This window comes from Phaseolus vulgaris, chromosome 9 (genome assembly GCF_000499845.2).
Source record: "Phaseolus vulgaris cultivar G19833 chromosome 9, P. vulgaris v2.0, whole genome shotgun sequence".
Classification (NCBI taxonomy): Eukaryota; Viridiplantae; Streptophyta; class Magnoliopsida; order Fabales; family Fabaceae; genus Phaseolus; species Phaseolus vulgaris.
The window spans coordinates 25,004,946-25,031,664 of record NC_023751.2 but is presented as its reverse complement, the minus strand read 5'-3'; the positions used below and the strand labels follow the sequence as shown (position 1 = coordinate 25,031,664).

General features: G+C 33.3%; 2 protein-coding genes across 5 annotated transcripts; both read right to left on the bottom strand.

The window, feature by feature from the left end:
- Nucleotides 1-832: 832 nt before the first annotated feature.
- Nucleotides 833-5,827, bottom strand: LOC137822844 (transcription factor GTE10-like). 4 transcript variants are annotated; one of them, XM_068627847.1, is made up of 11 exons: nucleotides 5,514-5,789; nucleotides 3,719-5,320; nucleotides 3,277-3,322; nucleotides 3,017-3,181; nucleotides 2,745-2,818; nucleotides 2,571-2,640; nucleotides 2,377-2,457; nucleotides 2,182-2,297; nucleotides 1,851-1,917; nucleotides 1,626-1,756; nucleotides 833-1,549 (listed from the first exon to the last, which is right to left on the bottom strand). In XM_068627847.1, exons 2-11 carry the CDS (start codon nucleotides 5,027-5,029, stop codon nucleotides 1,265-1,267), a joined length of 2,346 nt encoding a protein of 781 aa, XP_068483948.1. In that variant the 5' UTR covers nucleotides 5,030-5,320; nucleotides 5,514-5,789; the 3' UTR covers nucleotides 833-1,264. The 4 variants fall into 4 exon arrangements, with proteins under 4 accessions (XP_068483948.1, XP_068483950.1, XP_068483949.1 ...); XM_068627849.1 differs by having other exon boundaries at nucleotides 3,023-3,181; XM_068627848.1 differs by having other exon boundaries at nucleotides 3,023-3,181; nucleotides 3,719-5,827.
- An 11,842-nt stretch (nucleotides 5,828-17,669) lies between these two features.
- Nucleotides 17,670-18,458, bottom strand: LOC137822325 (uncharacterized). Its single transcript, XM_068627210.1, has one exon. It carries the CDS (start codon nucleotides 18,456-18,458, stop codon nucleotides 17,670-17,672), a length of 789 nt encoding a protein of 262 aa, XP_068483311.1.
- Between the last annotated feature and the right edge of the window lie 8,261 nt (nucleotides 18,459-26,719).

Here is a 26,719-nt window from a genome sequence, read left to right as displayed (position 1 = left end):
AAATATTAAAATAAATTATTTTAGAAATAGTTTCAAATTTTTGTACTATTTAAAAAATGCAACCGACAAGGATTTCTGGGAATTTTTTATGAATAACCGCCACCGCGTTTCTGGTAATTTGATGTTGTATGATCGTAGCTTGTGAATTCGAAAAGCTTTATCCAAAAAGGGTCTTAATTGGAGAAATTTTGTTCGATGTCGCATCATATTATTAGGTTGTCATTATGATCACTAGCTAATAATCTCTCGAGTTAACGCTGATTGAAATACGCATATAAAATTATAAGTATCACATTAAATGCAAATGTTTCGTGAAAATAATGTCATTGCGGTCATTTTCCTTTTTCCCAAAACCACAACCTTTGCTTTACTACCAAATTTCTTCTTTAATGGTTTCACCAACCAACACTCAGTTCAATACGTCATGAAAATTAATCTTATAAACTTAGCCAAACAAAAGAGGATCTGGTTTGCAGCGAACTAAGTTTTGGCATTTAGTCACTAAAATAATCCCATGAATAAACCTCCACTTCTCTTTCTCTTCAATACCACATTACCCCCCAATCAAACACAGAAAAGTACATCCTACTTAGGGCCTCCTCACCCAGCTACAACAATCAAACCAGACCCCCAAATCTCGGGAAGGATCAACTTGTACCTTTACAAAACTAAATTATCAATCTCTAATTTTGGTTTTAAAACAACTATTTACTTGCTTTTAAATAATGTGCGACTTTAACCTTGCAACTCAAGAAAAGCAAAGACAACTCTAATGTCGATTAGGAAATAACTTATATACACTACTAGACTCGGTCAATCAAAAAGGAAAGAATAAATAGAAAGAATTGATTTTACCTGGCTCTAAAATATTTTTACATTGTCAGAGAAGCTAACTACTTGGAAGTCAGACACAGAACTTCATTTTTACAAGCAAAATTGGACATCCTGATTGATACAAACTTCCCATCCAAGATACCAAAGCCCTTCAATAAATGGGGGCTGCGAGCTTGCTATCCACATTTTCAGAAATCATTTCCCAAGTTAAAACCAAAATAATCAGAAAGAAGCAAAACCAAATCCAATATTCACTCCTTTGCTATAAGTTTTCGCTATTCCATCTTCAAACTTAGGTGTGAACTAGCATCAGACCATACAAATAGTGAGATATATTCTGCATCCCTCCTTCCTTAGTCCAGCAACTGCTCGCAAGATCCACCGTTTATATATTTGCCCAAAATAATGTTTCACAATCAAGGGGGACAAATCAGTCAATTTCTCCTTCTTCGACATCATTTGATGGTCCTGCAGCACCACTCGCAGGCAGTTCCTCCTCCTCCTCCTCCTCCTCCTCATCATCATCATCCTTCATATACAATCCTAGCTGTTCTAAGGGATTCCCCTGTAGCTTGATCCTACCCAATCCATTTTGAGGTTGATCTGTGCTTGTCTCCTCTTTGAAACTTGGCATAGGTTCGTCATGTACAGCACTCAGCATCTCAAGATCTTCCAAAAATTGACTGCTCTCGTTGATATCAACAGTTTTCTCCATCTGCAAACAGAACCATTCAGTCCAACATACAAGGAAGCTGAATTTTCACCTACCATACTTTCCTTTTCAATGTTACCTTTTGCAAAGCTTGACGGGCTGCTTCTCTTTCCAGTTCCCTTTTCCTTTTGGCTTCAGCTGCAGCTTCTGCTTCAGCCTTCCTCCGAGCTTCTTCTGCAGCCTTTGCCTCTGCCTGTAACCGTGCTTTTTCTAATGCACCATAAACAAAATTACAACTGTCAGTTGATTCTTGAATCCGAGGCAATATTTTGATAAAACTGAATATTTAAAACAACAAACACACCTTCTTTCTGCCGCCGTTCAAGATCTTCTCGCTCTATCCTAAGTTTTTCAGGATCCCGCTTTTCATCCTGAGATCAAGACAGAGTTGAAATACAAAACAAAAAAACTAGCAAAAATGCTGGCAAAGCTTTCATGAAAGACAATAATGGTGGTAAATTGGTAATTACTAGATTTAATGATACATTAGCAGTCACAGACCTGCTCTACTGGTGGAAGGAGAAAACAATTACTAGATTTTGATGTTTTTCAAATGTCTGCACTTCACCCAATAGACCTTTTCTAGTGATGCAAGGAATTAAAATTGCAATCAAAGCATTACCCCCTTAACAAACCTTTTCAAGGGCTTTCTCTTGAGCTTTAAGAATGGTGTCAGCAAAACGGCTCCTTAATAAAGCTGCACGGTAGAGCTTTTCGGGAGAGACTTGCCTCTTAGATGCAGCACTCTCCCCTAAAATGTTACAGCATGAACGGTGAGATCATACCCTAAAACAAACAGCAGACAGGTTTCTTCAATTTTTCAAGCTTACCCTCTTGATGGCTTTCTGGTTCAGAAGCAACAAGCTTACTCTGGGAAGTGTGATCAACTTGGCCTCCCACATTTGTTGAATCTAAAGAAAGAGATCATAAGCTAGAAGGCAACAGTGGCTGAGGCATCCTCATAAAAAATAATCCAAACAAACCCAATACGGACATCATTACTGACATCAACTTTGGTACTCACCCTTTCCAGTTTCTGAATTACCAGGATCCCCTTTGTTTTGATCTAAAGTCAAGCCAGATCCTACATTTTCCTGCAGTACGTGGCTTATTGTTAGCAATGATATTGATCAAACCACTAGCCTTTCCCTTTTATCCGGAATACCATGACATCTGAAACCATATGTATCCCAATTACCTTGGTACCACTAAGAGGCTCTGATGTTTTAGCTATATCCAACTCACTGCCAGATGAACTACCCGAGTCTGAATCTGTTACACCACAATTACACTTAATCATTTGCATGTGACAGACAAGAATAAATTATTCCTGACATAAAGAACTCATTTTTAGGTGATTAATGTTGCGATGATCATGAGTCAAACAGGCAGAGTTGCTAGTATCTAATGAATTTAAAAGAAACAGTTAACATATCCTGAAAAGTGAAAAATGTCAAAGTATGCACTAACACGAACCACTGGATGAAGTGCCAGATTCACTACTAGAGCTGCTTGAACTACTACATTTACTGTTTCTATGGTTACCATCTTTTTCAATCTCTAATGGAGGATAAGTTGAAATAGGAGGATCATTTCCACCAACAATGTCCACATCCTCCTCAACCAGTTCATTGCCTGAATTTGCAGTGAGATAAAAGACCACACCTGGTGTCAATTATTTATAGAATAAAGGTACGAAAAAACATAACAGCATAAGAAAAAGAATATACCTTTGCCCTGCACCGGAGAATTACTGAACCCTGATTCATTCAGAGGCTGCATAAAAATCAAGCAAGCAAAAAATGGTCAGTCAGAATGATACCCGCCATATATGCTTTGTAGACATCTCACATAATAATAGTTTGGTACATGCATAATCAGGGAACCACCTATCTTGTCTACGCCTCTTAAAACACTACATTGAATTTTTATCGTCAAATTTCATTAATTAAATTGTTGGGTTGAATGTCATCATAAGGCAAGTCTTCCTGTAACTTGATAGGATTTACAATTAGTTGATCTACCTTTTCTTGTCGTTATCATATGCTTTTAATATTAATTTCCAGAACGACTAGTCAATAAAAGACTTAGTTACGAGTATATAATTTACTTCACAATAATATCAAATAAGATGGGCAAATATTAGTTATACAGAGAGGGGGAGTGAGAGACCTCCATTTCACATTGTCCGGCTTTTGCCTGGGATCTTTTCTTCTCCAGCAAATAATCATCTAGAAGCTTCCGCAGTTTGAACAGGGTATCATCACTAAGAGCATCGATATCAATTTCAATTTCATCATCATTGGTTTGCCCTGCATTATAACTTTGCTCTCTCAAGAAATCAACAATAGCATCAGGCAGCTCCCCAAGCATTGCCTCCAACTCTACACTCAATTTATGCTTCTCCTCTACAGTCATGATTTTTTTAAGAGGCTCAGGCTTGACATTATTTGATGTAATTTTCTTCTTTTTTGTGGGAGGAACTCGATCAGAAAATTCTGTATCCACGCGAGTAGTTCTAGAAGGCTCAGATGGGACACAGTCAATAACAGGAATTTTTTTTTCTATTGCCTTCCATCTCGATTCAAAAATTTTATTAAGGGTATCTGCCATGAGGTGTACGTCATTGCCTGGTGGATTATAAGTCATTGCATTTGAGAAAGTCAGTCGCACATCAGCAGCAAAATCCATGAGATTTAAGTAGTCACCAGAGGTTATTCTCCTCTTCACAGTACCCAAATCCATTGGATGTTTGATTACAGTGAAATAATCCGGAATGTTCAATTTAACAACATCAACTGGTGTGTTAAAAACCCAACCAAATTGATGAGTCATCAATCGGTTAAGCAATGACTCACACGGTTTCAGCATCGCAGCATGTGAGGTCATTGGCGCAGCAGGTTTTGGAAATTCAGGACGCCCAGATATAGTTTTCTTTGTCTTGGGACCACTATTTGCTGGTAAGGGCCTCTTCTTACCATGTGGCACCGATACTTCCATTGTCATATGCTGGCTCTCCAGCTTAGGCCTCTTCTGCCCTGCACTGCAGCTCCTAATGTCACTGGAGGGTGACAATCCAACAACATTTGAGTTCATAGCCTCAACTTTCTTCTGAAATTCCTTTACCTGTTCAAGTTCCCATGTCAACCTCGTTTTCAAATCCTTTCTCTCAAAACCCGACATCCTTGACAAAGAGAAAAGTTGAAAAGGTACATCAAAACTGCCATAACCACCGGTATTCAAACCAGGACATTTCCTCTTTGGTGCACAAGAATCTGCTGATGCCGTCAGCTCCGTATCAACCCTTCCCAAGCTACCCAACCCTTCCGATTCACCCATGGTCTCAACAGCATGCCGAAAATCAGGAACAAAGCCAGCAGCATAAGCTTTAGAATATTTCCTAGACTTCCCCATATTCTGTGAATGAGAGTACTTTCTGGATTCCTTTTGTCCAGCAAACTCTATAGGTACAGTTGGTGCCATAAGATAAAACTCCAACAACTGCACATATCAACGCCGACAACAAATTTTACTCCCACACAACAATCTCAGAGAAAAAACCAATCCCCCGAAGCACAAATCAAGTCTTATCCTCCAAATTTTAAAGCAAAATATCATAAAACCCAGTGACGGGTGTACTTCTCTCATACCCTATCGGCCTAAATCAGTTTGTCGGTTTCCCAATTCGCTTCCAATAAAAAAAATGTGGAAAGAAAGACGAGGCTTTCCTTTTGGAGGCCGTGACTTAATCCGATGCAAGATTCCTCAAAATCCCTATTGGCACAGCCAAGTGAGCAATGAGACGCTCATTATTTAAAACGGAGGAGAGAAACAGAAAAACGAAAGAATTGCGAAAATGGAAAGGAAAGCGAAAAGAATAACCGAAGCATAAACCCTAGATCTCAAGGATGCGCGATGGAAGGGAAAGAAAAATGTGCGAAACCCTAAGGAGAATCCAATTGAGAACCTGGGTGTGTATAGCGTGACCTCCCAAATGCAATGTGGTTGAAACCCTAACAGCGACGCGTTTCCATTGCAGAGGCTCACCACCTTCTCAACTCAGCGCAACACACAAAGAGAGAGCAAATCGCGAAGAAATGCAAACGCTGCGATGCCAAAAGGGTTAGATCGCTCTCTCCTCTTTCTACTTAAAGACTCTTTTCCTTTCCACCATCTCAAGATCCCACGGCCCACACTCCATCACGCCTCCATCTTAATCGCACGCTCACTGATGCTTTTCCTCTTTCTCTCTCTATATATATTTTTTATACTTTAACACATAATCATATAAATTATACCAGGATGATTTTAGCAATAAAACTAGCATATCTTTTTATCCATAAACATAAATTATTCAATGAAAATTTAGAATAATAATATAATTACGTTATTTGGTATTAGGTAATAAAGAAATATATTATTTGATTCAATTGCATCTTTAAAAGTAATTTAAAGATTTGTATTTGAAATATTTTTTATTTTTTATCGTAACTGATTTTCCATTTCTTTAACTCAAATATATTACTTTTATCATAATTAGCGAAAAAACTTATCTTACCTGTATTCACGTAATTCAAAAAATAATACAATTTAATATATATATATATATATATATTAATTTATAAAAATAGTAACAAACAATCATATAATGTATGATATATTGAGTAGAAAATAAAAGATACGCGATAAATCAAAAATATATTATAAATTTGGTAACCATACGATAAATCAGAGAATATTATTTTATTAACTATACACGAAATAGTCTACTATTAACCCTATAAATTAGCATAAACACATTTATTAATATATCATTCGCTCTTATACAAAGAGTTTACTTAATCTTCGGAAATTTTTTTGCATATTAACTTCCGATCGAGAGGCAATTGTTTAAGCCAGGAGTAGGTTTTATCTAGGTCGATAGACTCAAAGGAGCACAGTAGATACTTTCGACAAGGCAGATGGCAAGCGAGAGAATGACAGAGGCCGAACAAATAACTTTGCTCCAAATCTTACAAAGAGAGATGGTAGAAATGCGTCAAAAGATACAAGCCCTCCAACAGAAGAACGAGGAGGAAATACGAATCCTCCAAGAACAAAATGATCAAATGAAGCAACAACTAGCCAAGATCGTATGCAGACGAGAGTCTCGAAGGCGGGACCCAGAAATTAGGAGACCACCGCATGCACCAAGGCCTCAAGGGTTGAATTTGGAAGCCGAAAGACAACCCTTCCCGAAAAAATCCTCCTCAAAACGTACGCTCATTTTGGAGGACGAACCAAAGGGACACCCCTTTACTGATGAAATCATGAAAGCACAACTTCCTCCTAATTGGGAAGGGCTAAACATTGATCTTTATGACGGAACTACAGATCCGGACGATCATGTGAACATATATAAAACACAAATGAGTCTTTATACGTCAGACAGCTCGGTGTTGTGTCGAGTATTCCCCACATCATTAAAGGGAGGGGCACTCAGTTGGTTCACAAGGCTTCTCCCTAACTCGGTGGATTGCTTTAAAACACTTTTGTCCAAGTTTGGTACTCAGTTTGCAACTAGACCGTATTATCTTACATCCATTGCACTTATCGATATACGGCAAAAAAAAGGTGAATCACTTCAAACCTTCATGGAGAGGTTCGGTAAATTATCTTCAAAAATCCGAAATCTTAATCCGGAAGTGGCCATGCATCATTTGGTGGCAGCACTACGGCCAGGATCGTTCGCCGATAGTTTATACAAGAAACCAGCGACTAACTTAGATGAATTGAGACAACGAGCAACAAAATTTATGCAACTTGAAGAATTGCGTGATTATCACAATCAAGTACGAAAATAAAAGAGAAGGAAAACGACCAACAGATCAGAGACGATTGTTTAAACCGGTAACAAGTACTATCTAGACCCCAAATATAAACTATCTAAACCCTACACAAATACATATACTATCATTTTAAAAGAAAAAGTTAGTTTTTTATTTTTTTTAAATAAAGAAAACTATTTTATTATTTATTTTATTAAATAAATAATTTTTTTAATTAAATCATAAAATTGTTCAATTAAAAGATAATGTTAAAAAAATTATTAAACAATATATTCTCTTTATATTCTTTTAGCTGGTTCGCACTCTCTCTGTTACTTCGCAATTTTTAAATATTTTGTTATGTTATCTTTTGTTATAAATATTATATTATAATTTTATAATCATTATAATTTTATTGAATTATAGATTTATAAATGTCATTACAAAATTTATTATATATTTTCAAACATTATACAATTATTTATTTTATTAAATAAATAAATATTTTTATTTATTTACTGAAGATAAATAATTTAAACACTGTTGATTTTTTTCTTTTGAAAAAAAAATCTATTATTAGAATAACTATTAAAATAAATATATTATTAAATTATAAAAATATTTTATTAAAAGTAACTATATATAGAGAATAAAACTGGAAAAAAGAATGTTGACATAAAATATATACACTAAAATAAAATAAAATACTGTGATAAAAAAAATGTGTATGACCAAAATAATAGCTAGAAGGCGATTATAACTATTATATATTATTATAGATATATCAGGATTTCATTGAATATAAATCAAGATAAAATATAATTAAGTACTATATTATTTAAATTAGTTATTATTTTAGAATTTAAAATATAATGTTGTTTTAAGTTATTATTATTATTATTATTATTATTAATAAAATTTATAAATTATTTTTTAAATTAATATTTATTTAAAGACTAAATTTTTTTAATTTTTAAAATAATATCTAATTTATTTAATATAGTAATTAATTATTTTTTACCTCAATTTTTATTGAATGATTTTTTTAGTATATTCAGTATTTTTGTACTTTTATCCTTAGTTATTCATAGAAATAAGAATATCACTATAATATATTGATTTAATAACTTTTCTTTCTCAATTATATCCTTGAAAATATAATAGTTATCAATTTAATAATTTATCTTTCTCTTAAAATTATTAATTACAAGTCAAATAATGTATTTTAAACTTCATTTTCTTTTCGTTTTCCTTTTATTTTTTAGGCAGACACACATTCTTGTTTTCATATATCTTACTTTTTTTCTATCTTTTGATTAATCTATACAAAATCTATTTTTTAAGTTAGATGAATCCAAATTCAGTTTTTCACTGACTTTGTTCCAATTCTTCCATTTTTCATCTTCCTTACATTAATTGTGTTTTTAAATTTATGATATGGTTTTTGTTTTTTAATTTTTTGTTTTTTGTTTTTCTATATTATTAATAGTTATAAGAAGAATGTAAGTGAAAGGCTTGCCATTTTCGTGATCTGGAGCTGAAGAGTTGGACTGTGGGTTCAGATCTATTGGACCAAAAGTTTGGACAGAACATGAAATTATTAAATTTCAATTTATTTATTTATTTCATAGTTAAAAAAATAAGTTAAAATCTCTCCGGGTTTCAACTTCTGTTTGAAGGATTAACTACATTTTTTCTCAGATAACTTTATTTATAATTTGTTACATTTTCTTATCATATCAAATTTGTTAAAACCATATAATTATCTATTACGGTAAAAGTTACTTATTTGAATTAGTTATATTTTTTTTATCATATATTAATGGTCATATTTTTTAATTATGTATTTTTTTTAAATAATCAGAACAATGTATTACTGTAAAAGTTAGCTTTTTGAATTAGTTCTATTTTCTTACCATATATTATTGTAATATTTGTTATCATATAAAATTTTTTAAAATTCATAAAATTATGTTGGTTAAACCTTATATTACTGTAAAAATTAGTTATGTTTTCTTATCATATAATATTGTAATATTTTTTATCATATAAAATTTGTTAAAATCATATAATTGTGTATTACGGTAAAAGTTGGTTCTTTGAATTAGTTATATTTTCTTATCATATATTAATTGTAAAAAAAATTATTATATTAAATTTGTTAAAATTATATAACTATGTATTACTTTTTTTTGAACTAGTTCTATTTTTTATCATATATTATTGTAATATTTTTTATCATATAAATGTAATATTAAAATTATAATATAATATTATTATATAAATATATTTAAAAAATGTGGATAAGTGCAACATATTCTACTAATCTATACTTATATAAAGGAAATAGGATTGTCCATTAAAACTGTTTTTTCTTATACAAATTTGTTCCTATTTTATTTTTATTAATATTTATTTTATTAGTTTAGGGATAATTTGCCTAAATTATTTTTTTTAAAGAAATTTAGAAAATCATTTATAAATTTGTAATCTTAAACTTCACCATCTTATAAAAACAAATATTTACTCTAAGTATAACACTTAAAGAAGTTAGAAGATAAATGATTTACTAAAAAGTAAATAAGGAACATACTATGAAAAAATATATATTAAAGTGAATAATGAAATAAAATATAGATTTGTACTTGTAAATACATGTTATTGATGAAATAATGAATGAAAATACTTATTGATATTCAATACACAAAAAATACTTGTGAAAATAGGTCAAAAACATAAGAAGAGATGATTGAATTGTGTATTTAAAATTTTCAAATTTTTTTTACTAAGCTTCATTTGATAAACACGAATAGACAAAGTTTAATAGACTCATTGTCAATCAAGTTTTCTAAAAGACTATGTCAGATTAAAAGTCGTTAGTCGTAATTTGAAGCTGAAAAATAAATTGTCTAAAGTACTTTTCAAAGATCGTTTTTCACAAATCTCTCCTTAAACTTGTTACAGATTGATAACATGTAATGCAAAAAGATAAGAGTTGAAAGATTATATAAGGTAGTTTTGTAATAGATCGTGTTATAACCAAAGTATATATAATTCTTTATCGATAAGATCAAGGTCCCACTAATGCAAACTAACGATGCAAGGTACAAAATAAGTATTATCTAATCACTTATGGCTAAACTACAAGTATTCTTTGGACACAACCACTCCTGCTAAACACGAGTATTCTTTAGATCTAACCATTCCTACTAAACACGAGTACTCTTTGGACACAATCACTCTTGGCTAAACATAAGTATTCTTTGGACACATCCACCACTCCTACCTAAAAATGAGTATTGTTTGAAATGCAACCACTTATGCATAAGCATGAATATTCTTTGGAACGTAGCTATCGTTGACTAAGCACAAGTATTATTTCGAACACATCCACTCTATGTATTCTTTAAAACACAATCACTCTTAGATAAACCACTTTGTTTATCCAAAGGATGCAGCATAAAATATCACATGTTACTAACTAAAAAAAGGTAACGTCCTAAGACGAATATAAGATGATAAATACTCTTTTAGGTTGATATGAGCATAAACAATGTTCTTACTCGCACACTAAGGCTAAAGGATTGCTAAGGATTGAAAGCAATTATAACAACTTTCGTAAGTGTCATCAATATGTCGTCTTTATGAAGGTTTTCATATATAGATTTGAGAAGAAAATAATAGTTGTAAATCCTTGTGGAACTATTATGAGGTTTACAAGTCTTTCATCTTCTTTGAATGTCATTTGACTATGTTTAAGCACATAGACACATTAAAGGCTCTTCATGCAACATTAAATGTTGTGGCTTCTTTACGCAAGTTCTTTGATACATGACATAACTTATCATGCCTATGTATGTAGCTTTTTTCCTCTTCAGTGAAAAGTATGGAGCTTGATATAGTTGTTTGATATATCAAACATCTTACTTATTTAGGAGTATAAACTAGTGAGAAATCTTATATAGAGGAAGGAAGTGAGAAATCTTCTATCACTTCTTCTTGAGATTTGTGTGTTGTTATAAAGGTGTTGTTTCTCATTATTTTTCCTTGTTTCTAATTTCAATAAGCACTTTCATCAATTTTGATGGTAACCTTTTTACTCAGTGGTATATTTTCAAAATATTATCATAAATTATTATAAGTTCTAAACTCTATAACCTATAAATTATTATAAGTTGTAATCTCTAATAATTTTCTCCAATAAATTTAGGTACATGAATAGATTAAGAAGGATTTACATTACTCATTGGTTAGGAAATTTTTGAAATTGATATAAGATATAATAAGAAAGTTTTTATAAAGTTAGTTTAGTATTATATTTATGCGTCCTAGATGGTTGAACTTAGACCTAACACCACTATTAGAGTTCTAGGAGAATTAGATAAATTTAATGGAATGAGTAACAATGTATTAAATATATATTGTAAGTAGAGAGAAATACACCAACAGTTTGTACTGGTTCACTCTTAAGTCAAGAGCTACATCCAGTCCCCGAAATACCACTGGGTAATCCACTAAGCAATCAAACCAGATTACAAAACACAAACCACCAAAGTAGTGACCTTGAACCCTTCAAGAAACACACTACCTTTGGCAAACCACACCAAGAGTATTGAACTTGAACACCTCAAGAACACACAACACTCCTTGGCAACACAACACCAAAAATATAGTAGTTTTAGAAAGGATTACACCTTATCATAGTACAATCTGAATTGAATACAATTGCAATCCTATTCCACTCTCTCTTGAAAATCCAAAGCTTGATGTGAATCTTGAAATCTTAGAATCAAATTTATCAAACTGAATTTCTCTAAACAGTTTTCTTACTTGTTTGAAAACATAAACAAACCATTTATATTTTCCAAAGATTGGTCAAAGCATTTAATGAAGGAGCGTATTCAGTTAGAAAATATTTAAAACAGATTCACCATTCAAAATTGAATTGTGTTAGGATTTTCAAATAAACAATCAGTTGAAACCACGAAACAACCGATTGTTTGGCTTGACAGTTAAGTCAACCAAACCAAAACAATTTTCAACCTTTTTCAAAACTCCTAAGAGCAAAACAACCGGTTGATTCGACAAAACAACATGTTGTTTTTCACTTAGTTGGAAAAACACTTGATTTCAAAAAGGTTTTAAATCACATCAGTTTTAGATTCAACAAAGGAGTGAATCACACTTTATTCTACCCAGATCCCATCCAAACACAACAGCAACACCAGCCTTTCATCAAACACCTTGGATTTGGATTCTTCAAAGCACATGATCACTCTTGATCAACAACTGAGACAAGTTACAAGCCCAAAAACCTATCAATACCATTTTAGGGAGTGTTCTTCTCACACTAACTACTTTCACTCATTACTTAGTTATTCACATTTCTCAAACTCTTACCGACTTGAGCATCAAAAAGTGTTTTATAGGTGGACCACTATTCGAATTTCATCACCAAAGCTCGACAACCCTTCATAGAAGAGGTCAATCAACTTACACAACTCGGATATCTACCTCAGACGACTCCAACTCATCCTCGGTAAGAAAATTTGGCTCCCACTATAGGGCCCTGATAAAACTCTTCATTGGCCACAAGTCTTATGGTACTCACCAGACGCTAAACAATTGCATCAACATCCTATTCAGAGATGGATCCATATGCTATAAAATCCCTCAAGATCCACATTGACAATGTCCTCCAAAGGAACAAAATGGTTGTTCAACATGCCATCTCTAGCATACAAAAGGACATAAAGCTGATGAGGAATCAAAATCAGGAAGAAATCCAATCCCTTGGGAGACAAGATCATAATGAAATATTGACTCTTCACAAGTAGATACCTCGCTCTAGCATGATTGGGTGACCCTCCACTCAAAGTAGGCAATGCAACATTGCACAAATCAGGAAGGGGAGTCTCGTCCTGCACCTCCTTCAAAAATGGTCGAGGACAATGGTAGAGTCTTGTTGAGTATACGAGGAAAATCGAATGCAAACGTTCCACCAGTTCCATCAGTTCCAAATCATAGCGTATCAGTGAGGACAGTTGATATTGATCACAACCAGGAACTTGAGTTTGACCACACATTATAAAAGCTTGGTTGTGCCTTGGGAACATGCAGACATTGGCCCGTTTTCATCCTTTTACCCCCGAGGTAATGCATGTTCAGTTACCAAAGACATGGCGGTGGCAAAACTTTGAAAGATATGATAGGTCTTCAAACCTGGCAACTCACAACAAGGCCTATCTTACTCAAGTCAATATTTTTTTCATAGATTTTTGCTTACATTGCCAACTATTCCCAAATACCTTGAAAGGAATAGGTCTTAGGTGGTACTACTTGTTACCTCTTCTCTCGATAGAATCTTTCAAAACCTTCTACAACATGTGTTAAAACTCGGTTTGTAGATTGTAAGCCCATTGTAACAGATTCCATGTCTCTTCAAAATGTTATTCAAGGAAACATTGAGCCATTACGACAATATATGACTCGGTTCGCCAAAGCATCCATGAACATCTCCGACTTGCATCATGTCGTAACTATGCATTCCATGAATTTAGGGCTCCAACCAGGCTCTTTCTTAGACTCCTTGTATGTTAATCTTTCAACCATCATGGATGCCCTCCAAGAACGAGTGACTAGATACATCAACATTGAAGAGAGCTCAGAGGTCAAAAAATGAGTTAAGGTTAAATTATTCTTCCTCCTCTAACCCAAAACTTCAAGAAAAGGCACATAAACAAGTTTGACACATATACACCTCTTAACATTACATGCGATGTAGTGCTACAAGAAGCTTTCAATCTTGAGCTTGTTCGACATATTCCCAAATGAAGAGATAGAATCAGAAGAATAGGAAACAAAAGTAGACATACCTAAGTGAGAGTAAACAACAAATGTATAAACAAGAGTATGGAGAACGAAAATAGAGAATGAAAGCAGAGCGCACACACCAACCAAAGCAAATGAATGAAAGGTGACAAAGTATTCACTTTTTGGATTTTATAAGTTTTGAAAACACCTCATTTAAAACCTTAACGCTCAAAATGCTATGAACGAAAAGACAAGTGCAAAAAATGAAACATCACCTCGGTCTAGGGCAACACATCCATTCGTAGCCTCTTTTGGGTGAAACGTCAGCCATCAAACTAACGTGGCACCACAAAAACGTACAAGTCATCATTAGAAATAAAACTCCCTTATTAAACCCTTCATTAATGCTTATAGGATTTTGTTCCTCTCATTGTGACATGTCATTATTACTGCTTTAATTACTATTTAATAGTAATAATAATTCCCACCTTAATTGCATTGTAATCATATTAAGCTCAGAATATCGAGTTTGAGAAGCTCGAAACATCAAGCTAGAAAAGTATGGATCAACAAGATATGTAAAAAGTCGTAAAATCTGACTTATGACTAGTCATGAAAACACTATCTATTTTGAGAGCTCAACAAAGACACAAATAGAGCTAAAATTCAAAATAAAAGTCCTATTACCCTAAAATCGGGTTCTAGAGCTTGGGAGCTTGTGTACTACCTAGTATGGAAAGGCATTGAGTAGCTAATACTCACATGCGATAGTGAGAATCAACCACTTGCAGTTGTCACTTATACCACTAATAGAAAGTAATCACTCCACATCCCTGTGGAAATCGACCAAGTATCTGATAACGGTAAAAATTACTGAGACAGTTATAGGCCCAAAACTTGTAAATACCATCTCACAAAATATTCTTCTCACACTCATTATTTACTCCACTACAAGAAAATCATCAAATAGAAACCAATTTTTAAAAACCAAAATAATTAGTTGCAATAGTAACTAAATTAGAGACCATTTTATAGACTAAAAAAATGTTTGGTTTCTAAATTAATTTATATTATTGTGAAATAGTTTCTAAATTGGTATCTAATTAGCTACCAAGGTTTTAACTACCAATTATTTAGATTCTAAATTTGGTAGCAAAAACCTTAGTTGCTAATTAGATACCAATTTAGAAACCATTTAACAATAATAGAAACTAATTTAGAAACAAAAAATTTATTTAGTCCCTAAAATGGTTTCTAATTTAGTCACTACAACAATTAATTATTTTTTGTCTCTAAAATTGGTTTCTATTTCATGATTTTTTTTGTAGTGCTCATTCATATTTATCAAATTCTTATTGACTTAAGCATTAAAAATCTTCCGCAACTAAACCACCACTATTTTTATCACCAACGTTTTGTAACCCTTCACATAAGAAAGGTCAATCGACTCGTACAAGTGTAATATCCACCTTGAACGAAACTCGTCCTCAGTAAAACAATTATCAATTACAAAACCATGAATTGGCTACTTATGTTGTAGGAGCAATCCGAGGAGAGACGAAGTTTACTTGGTGGGTAGACCAAACCGAGTCGCTTTTAATGTCCTTGGACATTTGCCTCTTGGCACACTCCTATATGAACGACTTACTCATGCCCAAATTTTGGAAAGCTTCAACTGTACATTGTATAAGAACATTTCTCAAACTATTAACAGTGGGTTAAATTCGAAATTCCTCATTAATAATCATGTCATGTTTAAGTCTAATACAAAAATATTTTAAAATATATTTAATAGTTTTGTCGTTTTCCAAGAACCAAATCATATTTTTGTTGTAAAACATAATCTATAATATTGCAAAACATAAATGAAAAAACAAAGTGTGTGCAAAAACGGAAAACAGAGTGTGCGCACAAACCTCTGAAACTCTCGTTCGTAGAGGACCAACGTTCGAAACCCTCGTTCGCAGAGGTTGAACGTGGGATAGAGTCCTAATGTTCCGCAACCTAAGGAGACATCCAGAAACGGTTCCTACCTTGAATGAATCACCTAGAACGTGCGTGCTCTCAACAGATCCAGATCTGCTCCGCACTCTCTAGGAAGACACAGTCTTCTTCTCTGCAACAGCTCGGAACCGCCTTGACCATGGGAAACAGTTTTGCTCATGTAGTGGGATGCGGTTATTTTCTCCATCTATAAATAGCGCAACCTTTTGCTTCAGAAAACACATCTCTCACTCACCTTCTTCTCTTCTTCATTTTCATCTCAGCATGCAGAGTTCATCTTCTTCTCTTCCTCCCTATCTCTCTTCATTTTTTCTTTTATTTTATAATTATTTTTCAAAATTTTATTAGGTTCTTACTATTTTAAAAGTAACTTGCTAGTTATGATACTCGAAAACTTCTTGTTGTATCCTTGGATAAGTCCTTCCGGTTCCCATCCCTCACTCTCTCCGATGTTATTTCCACTATCCATGTTATGCAACTTACATTTTTTCCTTTTCAAGTATCATATATGAAGTCTTCCTAGCACTCTTGTCAAAGTGTCTTGCGCAAAGCATTTTCCATTTGATTTCATCTACCTAATATCTGAGTTATGGTTTATAGTGTTACATATTTTGAATTAAATATCATCACGGATTTGACTGCAACTCATTTACAATTAAACCTTTGATGATGAATGAAGGGCATCGCTTCGCAATATTCGTTTTCCAAAAGTGATAAGAAAAGTAAGTAATAAGGCGTAAGAAAAGCATATCGGTTTGCAATATAAGTAGTTCTGGTGTGTGGGTGACGGGTAGTGTACGTAGTTGGAAGATAAGGATGGGTCTTGGCAAGGATGTTATAATGTAGTGTTTCCATTAGAAGCAAAAACGAAAGAAAGGCAAAACATATATAAGGAAAAAGGTGAAAAAGTATGCATGGTAGTGAGATGCAGCGACGTGGTGCAATGAACAACTTCCGAGGAGCTTATAATGGCATATTGGAATGTCATCCTGACCCCACCCAACCAAAAACACTAACCAACACTGTTACTGCTTCTCCTCCCAACCCTCCTTCACCATCTGTCCCACCCATCACATCATCTTTATTCATACAACCCAGATCTATCCTCACGCCAATCCAATCAAATCAAAATTTCTAATTTTTAACTTTTTCATCATCACCTTCAACTTTACTTCTTCCCCCCTCCGATCATCAACACCAGAACCAAGCGCAACCATCAAAGCTCCAAAACATAACATCCCATATAATTAATATATATATACATATTTCGTATACAGATTCCAACACAGAAACTAACGTTCCGATCTCACTAAAAGCACGTGCGATAATTTACACTTTACGATCAAGAGCCTTATAGGGTAATATATTTCAGAGTTATTGTAGTGAGGTGGAGGTGGAGGTGGCAGGGAAGAAAACGGTATCGTTTGAATGGGAGTTTTCTTTTGTCTGTTTGGTGAAGAACCTTAACAGGAGTTAGTGGAGGTATATTATATATTATATTACAAAGCTAGGGTCAAGGTAAGAGCCGCTTTAACGTCTAACCTCCAGGCAAAACCACCGCAATCCATTCTCCAAACGTCACACGGCACGGTTCTCTCTTTCCCAGAAGCGTACTGCACCCTAACCCAGCCCGTGAACCCTCGATACGGATACGCTACGCTCACTTTCATCGCCAGCCAAACTCCTCCCTCACCAACCACTTCCCTGTACGCACCATTCGTCCACGTCACCCTCCCGTAACCGTCCGAGATAAACCCCGGACACGTGTCCTCTTCCAGTTTCGCCTTCCTCTCCTCGTCTCCACTCCCCAACCCCAGCCCCTCCTCCTCCCGCCACATCTCCGTCACGCACTCCACCGTCACCACCGATCCGGCCGCCGGGAACCAGAACGGATCCACCGACGTTACTGCACCGCCGCGGTTCCCGAAACTCAGCCACACCGGCGCGCTCTTGTGGCTTTCTCTGGAGGCGGTTTTCTTCGGCACCGGAGTCTCCGGCAGCAGCGGGAGCGTTGTAGGCGGTGGCGGCGGAGGAGGCGCGTTTCTCTTACGAGTGCAGTGCCTGGTGGTGGTTTTACCGTTACCTTTTGCGCGCTTTCGTTTGGATGTGGTGGATCTGGAGAAGGCGTCGGCGGCGGTCTCGGAGGAAGAAGCATCGGAAAGAGCGGCGGCGGGGAGGGGTTTGGGGGCGATAGGGCGGAAGCCTAACATTATTCTGTGGACCCTGGAGATGTGGTGTGCAGCAGGTGTTTGAAAGTTGGTGATGCAGCAGGCCCCTTCAGTTTCCATTTTTGTGTTTTTAGGGTTTGGAAAGTGAGTGAGAGTAACAGCGAAAGAGGTTGGAGAAACATGGAGGGGATTGCAGGGAGTGGAGGTTGGGTTTATAGGAATAGTGGGGAGAGACGACACGAGTAATGAGACACGTGCGAGAGAGAGACGTGGCGGTGGACACGTAGCAGTAAAGTGTTGGGTAAGTGTGGGGAAGAGTGCATGGACCACGTGTGCCAATGGAGATTGCGAAAACGACCATTGGATTTCCCTAATTAGAAACCAGAGATACTCGCCAAGTGGACGGTTTGATTACGACACTCTTCTCACGTTCTTATTTTATTCTATAAAATATATACACCCAAATTATTATTTCTCTTCATTTTTAAATTTAGGACTCATGTTTCCCATTCTTCCCAAATCTCAACATAGATTCCAAATTTCTCTTTTATTTCAACTTCCCGGTTACAAGTTCTTCCCTCTGCAACTTAAAAGTAATTGGGTATTGATTATAGTTTTTTTACAATAAAATTAAATATAACTTTAGTGTAAACCTCTTAACATATACATGCATAATCGTTCAAAAGTTTATGAAAATCTAAATAAAAATATACCTTGAGTCACTACCTAACTTCCAAAACCTTAAAACTAAATCATTATTGTTTTTCTAAAACATGTTCTCTTAAACTACCATAAGAGTTAACTATCATTATAAAATTTTGTGTAAACGATCCACCCACAAAAAATGAGGCAGGGTGGGTTGAAAATAGTAACCTATCCGTCGTAGGACGGAATGGTCTATTACTTTTCAAATTTTTATTTATTTTTTATTTTAGATATATTTATTTTGTTATGATCATTAATATCATTTAAAAAAAAATAAAAATAGTAATATAATTAAATACAAATTTAATATTCTAATGAAAAAATTTAATACCTAATAAAATAAAATAAATATCAATAATACTTCAAAAAATAAAATGATGTATAAAGAAATTAATGTAAATAAAGTTCTATATAAAACATTGGTTATCACAAATTTGTATTCCAAAAGCATGAGATTACTCTTTAAAAGTATAAAAAAAAAAAGGCAGACTCCGTTCTGCTTGTGACCTGTTGGGTTGGCGAGTTAGATGGACCGGACCAATATAAGTTGATAGGTTAGGTTAACTGGACCAATACAGATTGTCTGGTTAAAAAACTAATCCGTCCCAACAAAATGATGACAGACCGACGGACCGGCCCGCCAAACTCAACCCGTTTTATCATTCCTAAAACATAGAGAAATAAAATATTTATATTTATAAAACAAGAAAAATTAGAAGAAATTTATCAAACTAAATTATAAAATAGAGTAAAAGTTAATAGAACATATAATCTATTTTTTTTTATATATCAGAATTTCATATAAAACAAAAAGAAATCTAAATTTTTTGCATGTGCCCTCATAATGCAGTAGAAGTAGCTCGCTTCTATTTACTTTGTAAGGAAACCCAAATCTGTCTTTCCAAATCTGAAGGCATAACGTTAAAAATTCATCAAACGGTATTTTTTTGTTCGAGTTTGTCACCTGGGAGTATTGTAGTCCACTTTTCTCAAACGTCAGCCATTAACAGACATCATCATGTCTATGACCAAAAAGAAAGACTAAAATTAATCGATTTTACAAAATTAAAATAAATATTTAAAAAAATGAAAGACTTTTTTTAATAATATCATATATATATATATTTATTTATTTAAGGAAGTAGTTGTATTCAAAATGCAGTGGATTATGATATTCTATTTGAACAAGCTAAAACCAGATAAATGAATCCTGGACAACTCAAAAGAATCTGTTCTTTTAAATGGTAACCTTAAACAGTAAAGAAAGAATGAAATTCAACACAAGTTTGAGAGAAGAAGAATATAATGGTGGTGTAAATAACAAAAGACTCAAGTATTCATATTTTTATTATTTTTTAAAGTGTATATATATATATATATTGATTTTTTTCACTTTGTAACTATTAGGAAGAAAGAAAAAATTATAAAATTATCTTACGTTTGATTTAATTTCTTTTATGTTCTTATAATTTTTAAACCAAATATGTGTGGAAACCTCAAAAATTAAATCTTAAATATATGTTATACTGAAATCAATTAATATCCTTCTTATAAGTTTTTTTTTAATCTACGAGACTCAGATACTTCTCTTAAATGGCGTGTTCGTGTCGGATATACGTATCAGACACCGAGACACTGACACTCTTAGGACACATATTGATGAAGTATCTAATTCAAAAAATATTTGTTGGATTTTTAACAATTGTAACACAATTTTTAAAAAGATAAATACATTAATTTTCTAAAAACTCAAACTTATTGTATAAAATTTTATTATAATTATAAAAATAATGAACAAATCCTTTTGAACCAGCCATGAAAAACATCTTTTTGCTAAATTTTTTTGAAACATACTTGTACACATAAATCTTTATTGTAATTTATATAATCCATAACTATATAATATATATATTTGTGTCCCTATGTCCTATATTTTAGAGATTATATGTATATCTGTGTCCATGTCGTATTAGTGTATGTGTTAGTGTCTGTGCTACATAAGTTTGAATTAGAGAATGGAAAGAAAATAAAGTGAAAAGGAAATAAAGTAAAATAAAATAAAATGAAAAATGAAATCAGTGAAAACTTTATGAATGATTGAATTGAGGTAATAGAATAAAAAACTTGTGATGATTTGATAATTTATAATAGAGATTAAAAGTGATTAAATGTTAAAAGCATTAAAATATTTATTACTTTTCTAGACTTAAAAAGTTTGCCCTAGTAAGAATCAAGTATCTGTTTAATTATTTTATAATCTTATATGTTCTTAATTTTGTAAAATATATTTTAAAAACATAATTAAAATTTGATTTTTTAAAATTAAAATAAAAGTATTTTTTCACTACAAATATGAATAAAAATAATATTTCAAAAAAATAAATTAAAAAAATTGTTCCGAAAAGCACTTATATTTAAATAAATTAAATTTATGTTTAATAAGTTGATATACTTGTGTTACTTATATAATACAATTAAATTATATAACAATTCATTTTACCACATACAAGTAATTATAAAAAACAATTAATACAAATTATAAATCACAAATAAAATAGCCAGAATTGTAATTATTAGAAAAAAAAGAGAGAAGTACATTAAAGTCATCCAAAGATTTTTTTAATAAAACATAAATTAAATTACAATAGATATAAACTATAAAGAAATTGAAAATAAAAGCGACACAAGATATAATATTTTTGAAAATACTTGTTCTCTTATTGCTGATAGTGGGTTGTGTTATAACTATAGTAGCACTAGACTGGTTGAGAAATTGAATCTAACTATTGTGCTACTTACCAAACCTTATAAATTGCATTGGATAAATGAAGATAGGGATATGATAGTAAATTAGTAGGTGAATGTTAAGTTTTCCATTGGAAAGTATGAAGATAAAGCTTTATCTTATGTAGTACTAATAGAACCTTGCCACATCTTATTGAGAGAGCCTTGACAATTTGACAAGCAAACCATGCACAATGACCTTACTAACGAGATTACATTCACCCATAAGGAATAAAAGTTTGTGCTTAATCCTTTGACACCTACACCAATGTTAAAGGATCAAATGTAGATGAAACAAAAAAGACAGGGAGAACAAAAACTCCAAAAATTAAGACTAAAGATGTGTCCGAGGTGTGGGAATTTAGTGTTCCTTCCCACGATGTCAGTTAGAAAGAAAATATTTTGTGAAATAAATCAATAAAAAAAGTTCTCTTTATTGAGTAACCTTTATACCTCCTTCTTTATAAATGAACACTCGTGTGCATTGCCTTATGTACTAAGTCTAAGGTTTTACCTCAAAAATCCAAAATCTTTTAAATGAATTTGATTATGCATTCCCATGTGAGGGTCCAATTAGGCTTCTACCTAATAGACCAACATACATAACAAGTCCTCAACAGACTAAGGAGATATAATCTCAAGTTCAGAAGTTGTTAAAGAAGACTTGGATTCAAAAGAGTCTCGGTCCTTGTGTCGTACCTATCTTATGGGTGCCAAAAAAGGATGGAAAACAAAGGATGTTTTGTGACTAAAGAGCCATCTACAACATCACCATAAAATATAGGCACCTAACTCCTATGCTTGATGAGTTGCATGGGTCCTCAATATTTTCTAAAATTGATCTGAAGAGTGGTTATCACTAGATAAAGATCAAAGAAGGTGACGAGTGGAAAACCGCTTTTAAAATCAAGTTTGGATTGTATGAGTTGTTGGTGATGCCTTTTGGCTTTACTAATGCACAACACATTCATGAGGTTTATGAATCATGTTAATAGGGATTGCGTAGGTAAGTTTGTAGTTGTTTATTTTGATTACAGTGTACAATCTCAGTCTTAGTCAGCATGTACAACATCTTAGGGAAATGATGTTAGTTCTTAGAAATAATAATTTGTTTGCCAATATAGATAAATGCACCTTTGTGTTGAAAGTTTTATTTTCTTATGATTTGTAGTCTTTAAAAATGGGCTTCATATGGACCCCAAGAAAATTAAATCCATCCAAGAGTGGCCAACACCACATAGTCTGGGAGAAGTAAAGAGTTCATGGATTGACAGGTTTTTACATACATTTTGTGCCTAAGTTCTCTAGTCTGGTTTTACTACTCAATGAGTTAGTGAAAAAAATATGTCACATTTTGTTGGAAAGAGAAACATGAGAAAGCTTTCCAAAAGCTTAAAGCTCAACTCACCAATGCACTAGTTCTAGCCTTGCCTAACTTTTCAAAATCTTTTGAACTATAATGTGATGCATCGAGAGTAGGCATATGTGTTGTATTGTTGCAAGAGGAAACCCCATTACTTATTTCAGTGCAAAATTACATGGTGCCTCTTTCAACTATCCTACTTGTGACAAAAAGCTTTATGATCTTGCGAGGACCCTTCAAACTTGGGGACATTATCTTGTGTCCAAAGAGTTTGTCATTCATAGTGACCACGAGCCACTTAAATATTTGAAGAATCAACATAAATTAAAAATAAGATGTGAAAAATGGATGAAGATTTTAGAGCAATTCTTTTTATGTGATTAAATACAGGAAGGAAAGTCCAATATTGTTATTGGTACCTGATCTAGAAGGCACACATTATTTTAAAAACTTAAGACTCATATTTGATCACATATCCAAGATGTATGCTCAAGACTTTGATTTCTCCTTCACCTTTGCTAGTTGCTAACATAGGACACAATGGGGGTTTCTAAGAAGGAAAAATTTATATATCCCAAGGATCTCATAGAAAACTCCATATCAAAGTAACACATGTGGGATGTCTCATGAGGTATTTTCGAGTTGATAAAACTCTAAGTCTACTTAAAGAAAAAATTGTTTTGGCCCACATGTGAAAAAATGTTCAAAGGCACAATCATATGTTTACATGCCAAGTCTAAGATAATGCCTCATGGACTATACATTCATTTACCCATTTTTTGTGCTTATTGGGAAGATATTAGTATGGACTTTGTCCTTGGTCTCCCTAGAACCCAAAGGGGCTTTGATTCTATTTTTGTGGTGATGGACAAATTTAACAAAAAAGCCATTTTATACCATGCCACAAAGTGGATGATGAAAGCAATATAATAAAACTCTTTCCCAGATAAGTGGTTTCATGACATACCAAAGAATATAATGTCAGATCGAGACCCAAAGTTCATTAGCTATTTATGGAGAACACTTTGGGAGAGGTTAAGGACTATGCTTAACTTTTCAACCTCCTATCACCTTCAAACTAATGAGCAAATAAAGGTAGTTGATGACTATTTTACGGCAAGTGTACTAAGTCAGAAGTAATAATTTGTCCCTAAGGACGTATATCGAATCCACAAGAAACAATTATAAAATTTCAAGTATAATATTCACTAAATATAAGAAAATGTGTAAAAGTTTGTCGGAAAGGTTGTTTGTATCGTCAATTTGCAAGAAATTAAATAAAGGAAAGTAAATGATTTGTATGAGTCAATTGGAAAAATTGATATTGGGGTTCATACTTCTCACTTGTTTGTATATTTTTTTTTTCAAAAACATATATAATATTCCATCTTGATTGATATTGATGCACTTATAAAATTCATTCATATCGATTCCTCGCATACACAATTATTAAGAGAGTCTCTTAAATATCGATTTCTCACATATTTATAAAATCTCATTATCATTAAGAACAAATGTTACAAAATAATTAACATTTCAAATTTATTCTTAGCATTCAAATATGTTAAGCATTATCATTTAGGTAAAATGTTTAGAAGTACTTTCTAGTCAAATCTAAGGATTGAAATCATGATTAGTTCAAGCTTTTAGAATAAAATGATAACTCCAATCATCAATCAATAACTAAATATTATAGATAAACATCACCTCAATACATAAAAGTTTGAACAAATTACTCTTAACCCCAAAGGGAAGAATTAACGACTCATGTTGGCCATTACAAGCAAGAAAAGAAGATCCAAGATGTTTCTTCTTGATGGTTGCCTCCTCTAGGGTTTTCTATTTCTCTATATTCTTTCAATGATGTCTAAGGTTATGCCTCACGCCTTCTATTTAACCTAGTTGGGTTTGGGTTAAGTGACATGTTGCTTAAGCGAGTTATTACTTACTTAAGCGAGTGTGACGAGAAAAAGCCAAATGTTCTAAGCGAGTTATTACTTCCTTACTTGGGTGAGCCTTGTGCAAGATCTTCTAGAGTGATCTTGCTTGGGCGAGTTTACAATGTTCAAACTTTGTCGTTTTAGCTTGGCCATTCTCCTTTAGCCCTTTTATCTACATTCTCCTATAGAATCCTGAAATTAACACAAATTTGGGAATAAATCGTTCACATTCATCTTATAATAAAAAATATGTAAAAATGTTTAAATTACTAAATAAGGGGTTGAATTATAACTATTTTATCAATCTAAATCCTTAAGTGCCTATCTTTTTATATAAAATATTACTGGATTATGACACTTATAGTAGTCAATAAGCCTTTCTCCACTATGTTATGGGCAATCTTGAAGGAAACTCACAAATCTTGGGATGGGTATCTTCCACACATAGAGTATGCATATAATAAAGTAGTTCATAAGTCTACTAGGATCTCTTTATTTGAGATTGTATATGATTTTAACCCTCTCACTCCTTTAGAGTTGGTACTTTAATCTACATGAATTTATACACAAGGAAGGGGTATCTAAGGCTGAATTTATTAAGAAACTTCATGAGAGGGTTATGAACCAAATAGAACAGAGAGGTACACAAAACAAAATAATAAAGGGAAGAGAGATTTGATTTTTGATGAAGGGGATTGACTTTGGATTCATTTGAGAAAAGACAGATTCCCTAAAAAGAGGAAGTTTAAACTCAACACCTAGGGTGATGGTCCATTTTAGGTCCTTAAGAAAGTCAATATTAATGCATATAGGTTAGATCTACCTGAGAATTATGGAGTACATACCTCTTTTAATGTATCTGACCTTATTCATTTTATAGGTGGTATTGATGATGAGACAAACCCTTTAGATTTGAGAACAAATACTTTTCAAGAGGAAGGGGATGATGGAAGACCCCTTACCTAAACCACTAGAGCCGTGACCAGAAGAATACGAGACGATGGGGACTTAATTAACCTCAACAAACCCAAACTCTTATAATCATGAGCCAAGCTTTAACTTGTAAATATTGTATAGAGTAGAATAGGTTTTCATGGGCCTTATATTGGGCCAAGTAGTGTATAATAATTGGGCATTGTATTTGGGCCAAGAAGTCTAGGATTTTGGGTTTGTATTTTGGTTTTAAGTGTATTAGGGTTAGATTAGGTTTTCTTTAACTTAGTTAGGATTTCAATTTGGCTTCCAACGACCCAAGAGAAACCCTAAGTCGGTCTAGGGTTGAGGAAGGGCACATGCTTCCCATGTCTTGAACACATGCTCTAATATGGAAAGCATGAGCGGAAAAGTGACACTTGATCCACTCCATGCATCACTTTTAATGGTTTTTTTTTTAATTTAAATTGAATTCAAATTTCCAACCCTTTGCTTCTCCAAATGGTCAACCAATAAATCTATAAATAGGACCTTGAGGCTTTGTAATTTTCACTTTTGAATGAGTAAGAAATTACTACCAAAATTTAGCCTATGCTTGTTCTTAAGTCTTTATTAGGATAGTTGCCTAATTAGGATAAACCCTAATCTCTTTCTTA

Excerpts from the sequence above, each read along its gene's own strand:
- LOC137822325 (XM_068627210.1), bottom strand. The coding sequence starts at position 18,458 with ATGGAAACTGAAGGGGCCTGCTGCATCACCAACTTTCAAACACCTGCT.
- LOC137822844 (XM_068627847.1), bottom strand. The coding sequence starts at position 5,029 with ATGGCACCAACTGTACCTATAGAGTTTGCTGGACAAAAGGAATCCAGA. Across the intron at positions 2,819-3,016 it reads CACTTCATCCAGTGGTTCGT|ATTCAGACTCGGGTAGTTCA; the intron begins GTTAGTGCATAC and ends GTGGTGTAACAG. Across the intron at positions 1,550-1,625 it reads CCCGTCAAGCTTTGCAAAAG|ATGGAGAAAACTGTTGATAT; the intron begins GTAACATTGAAA and ends TTCTGTTTGCAG.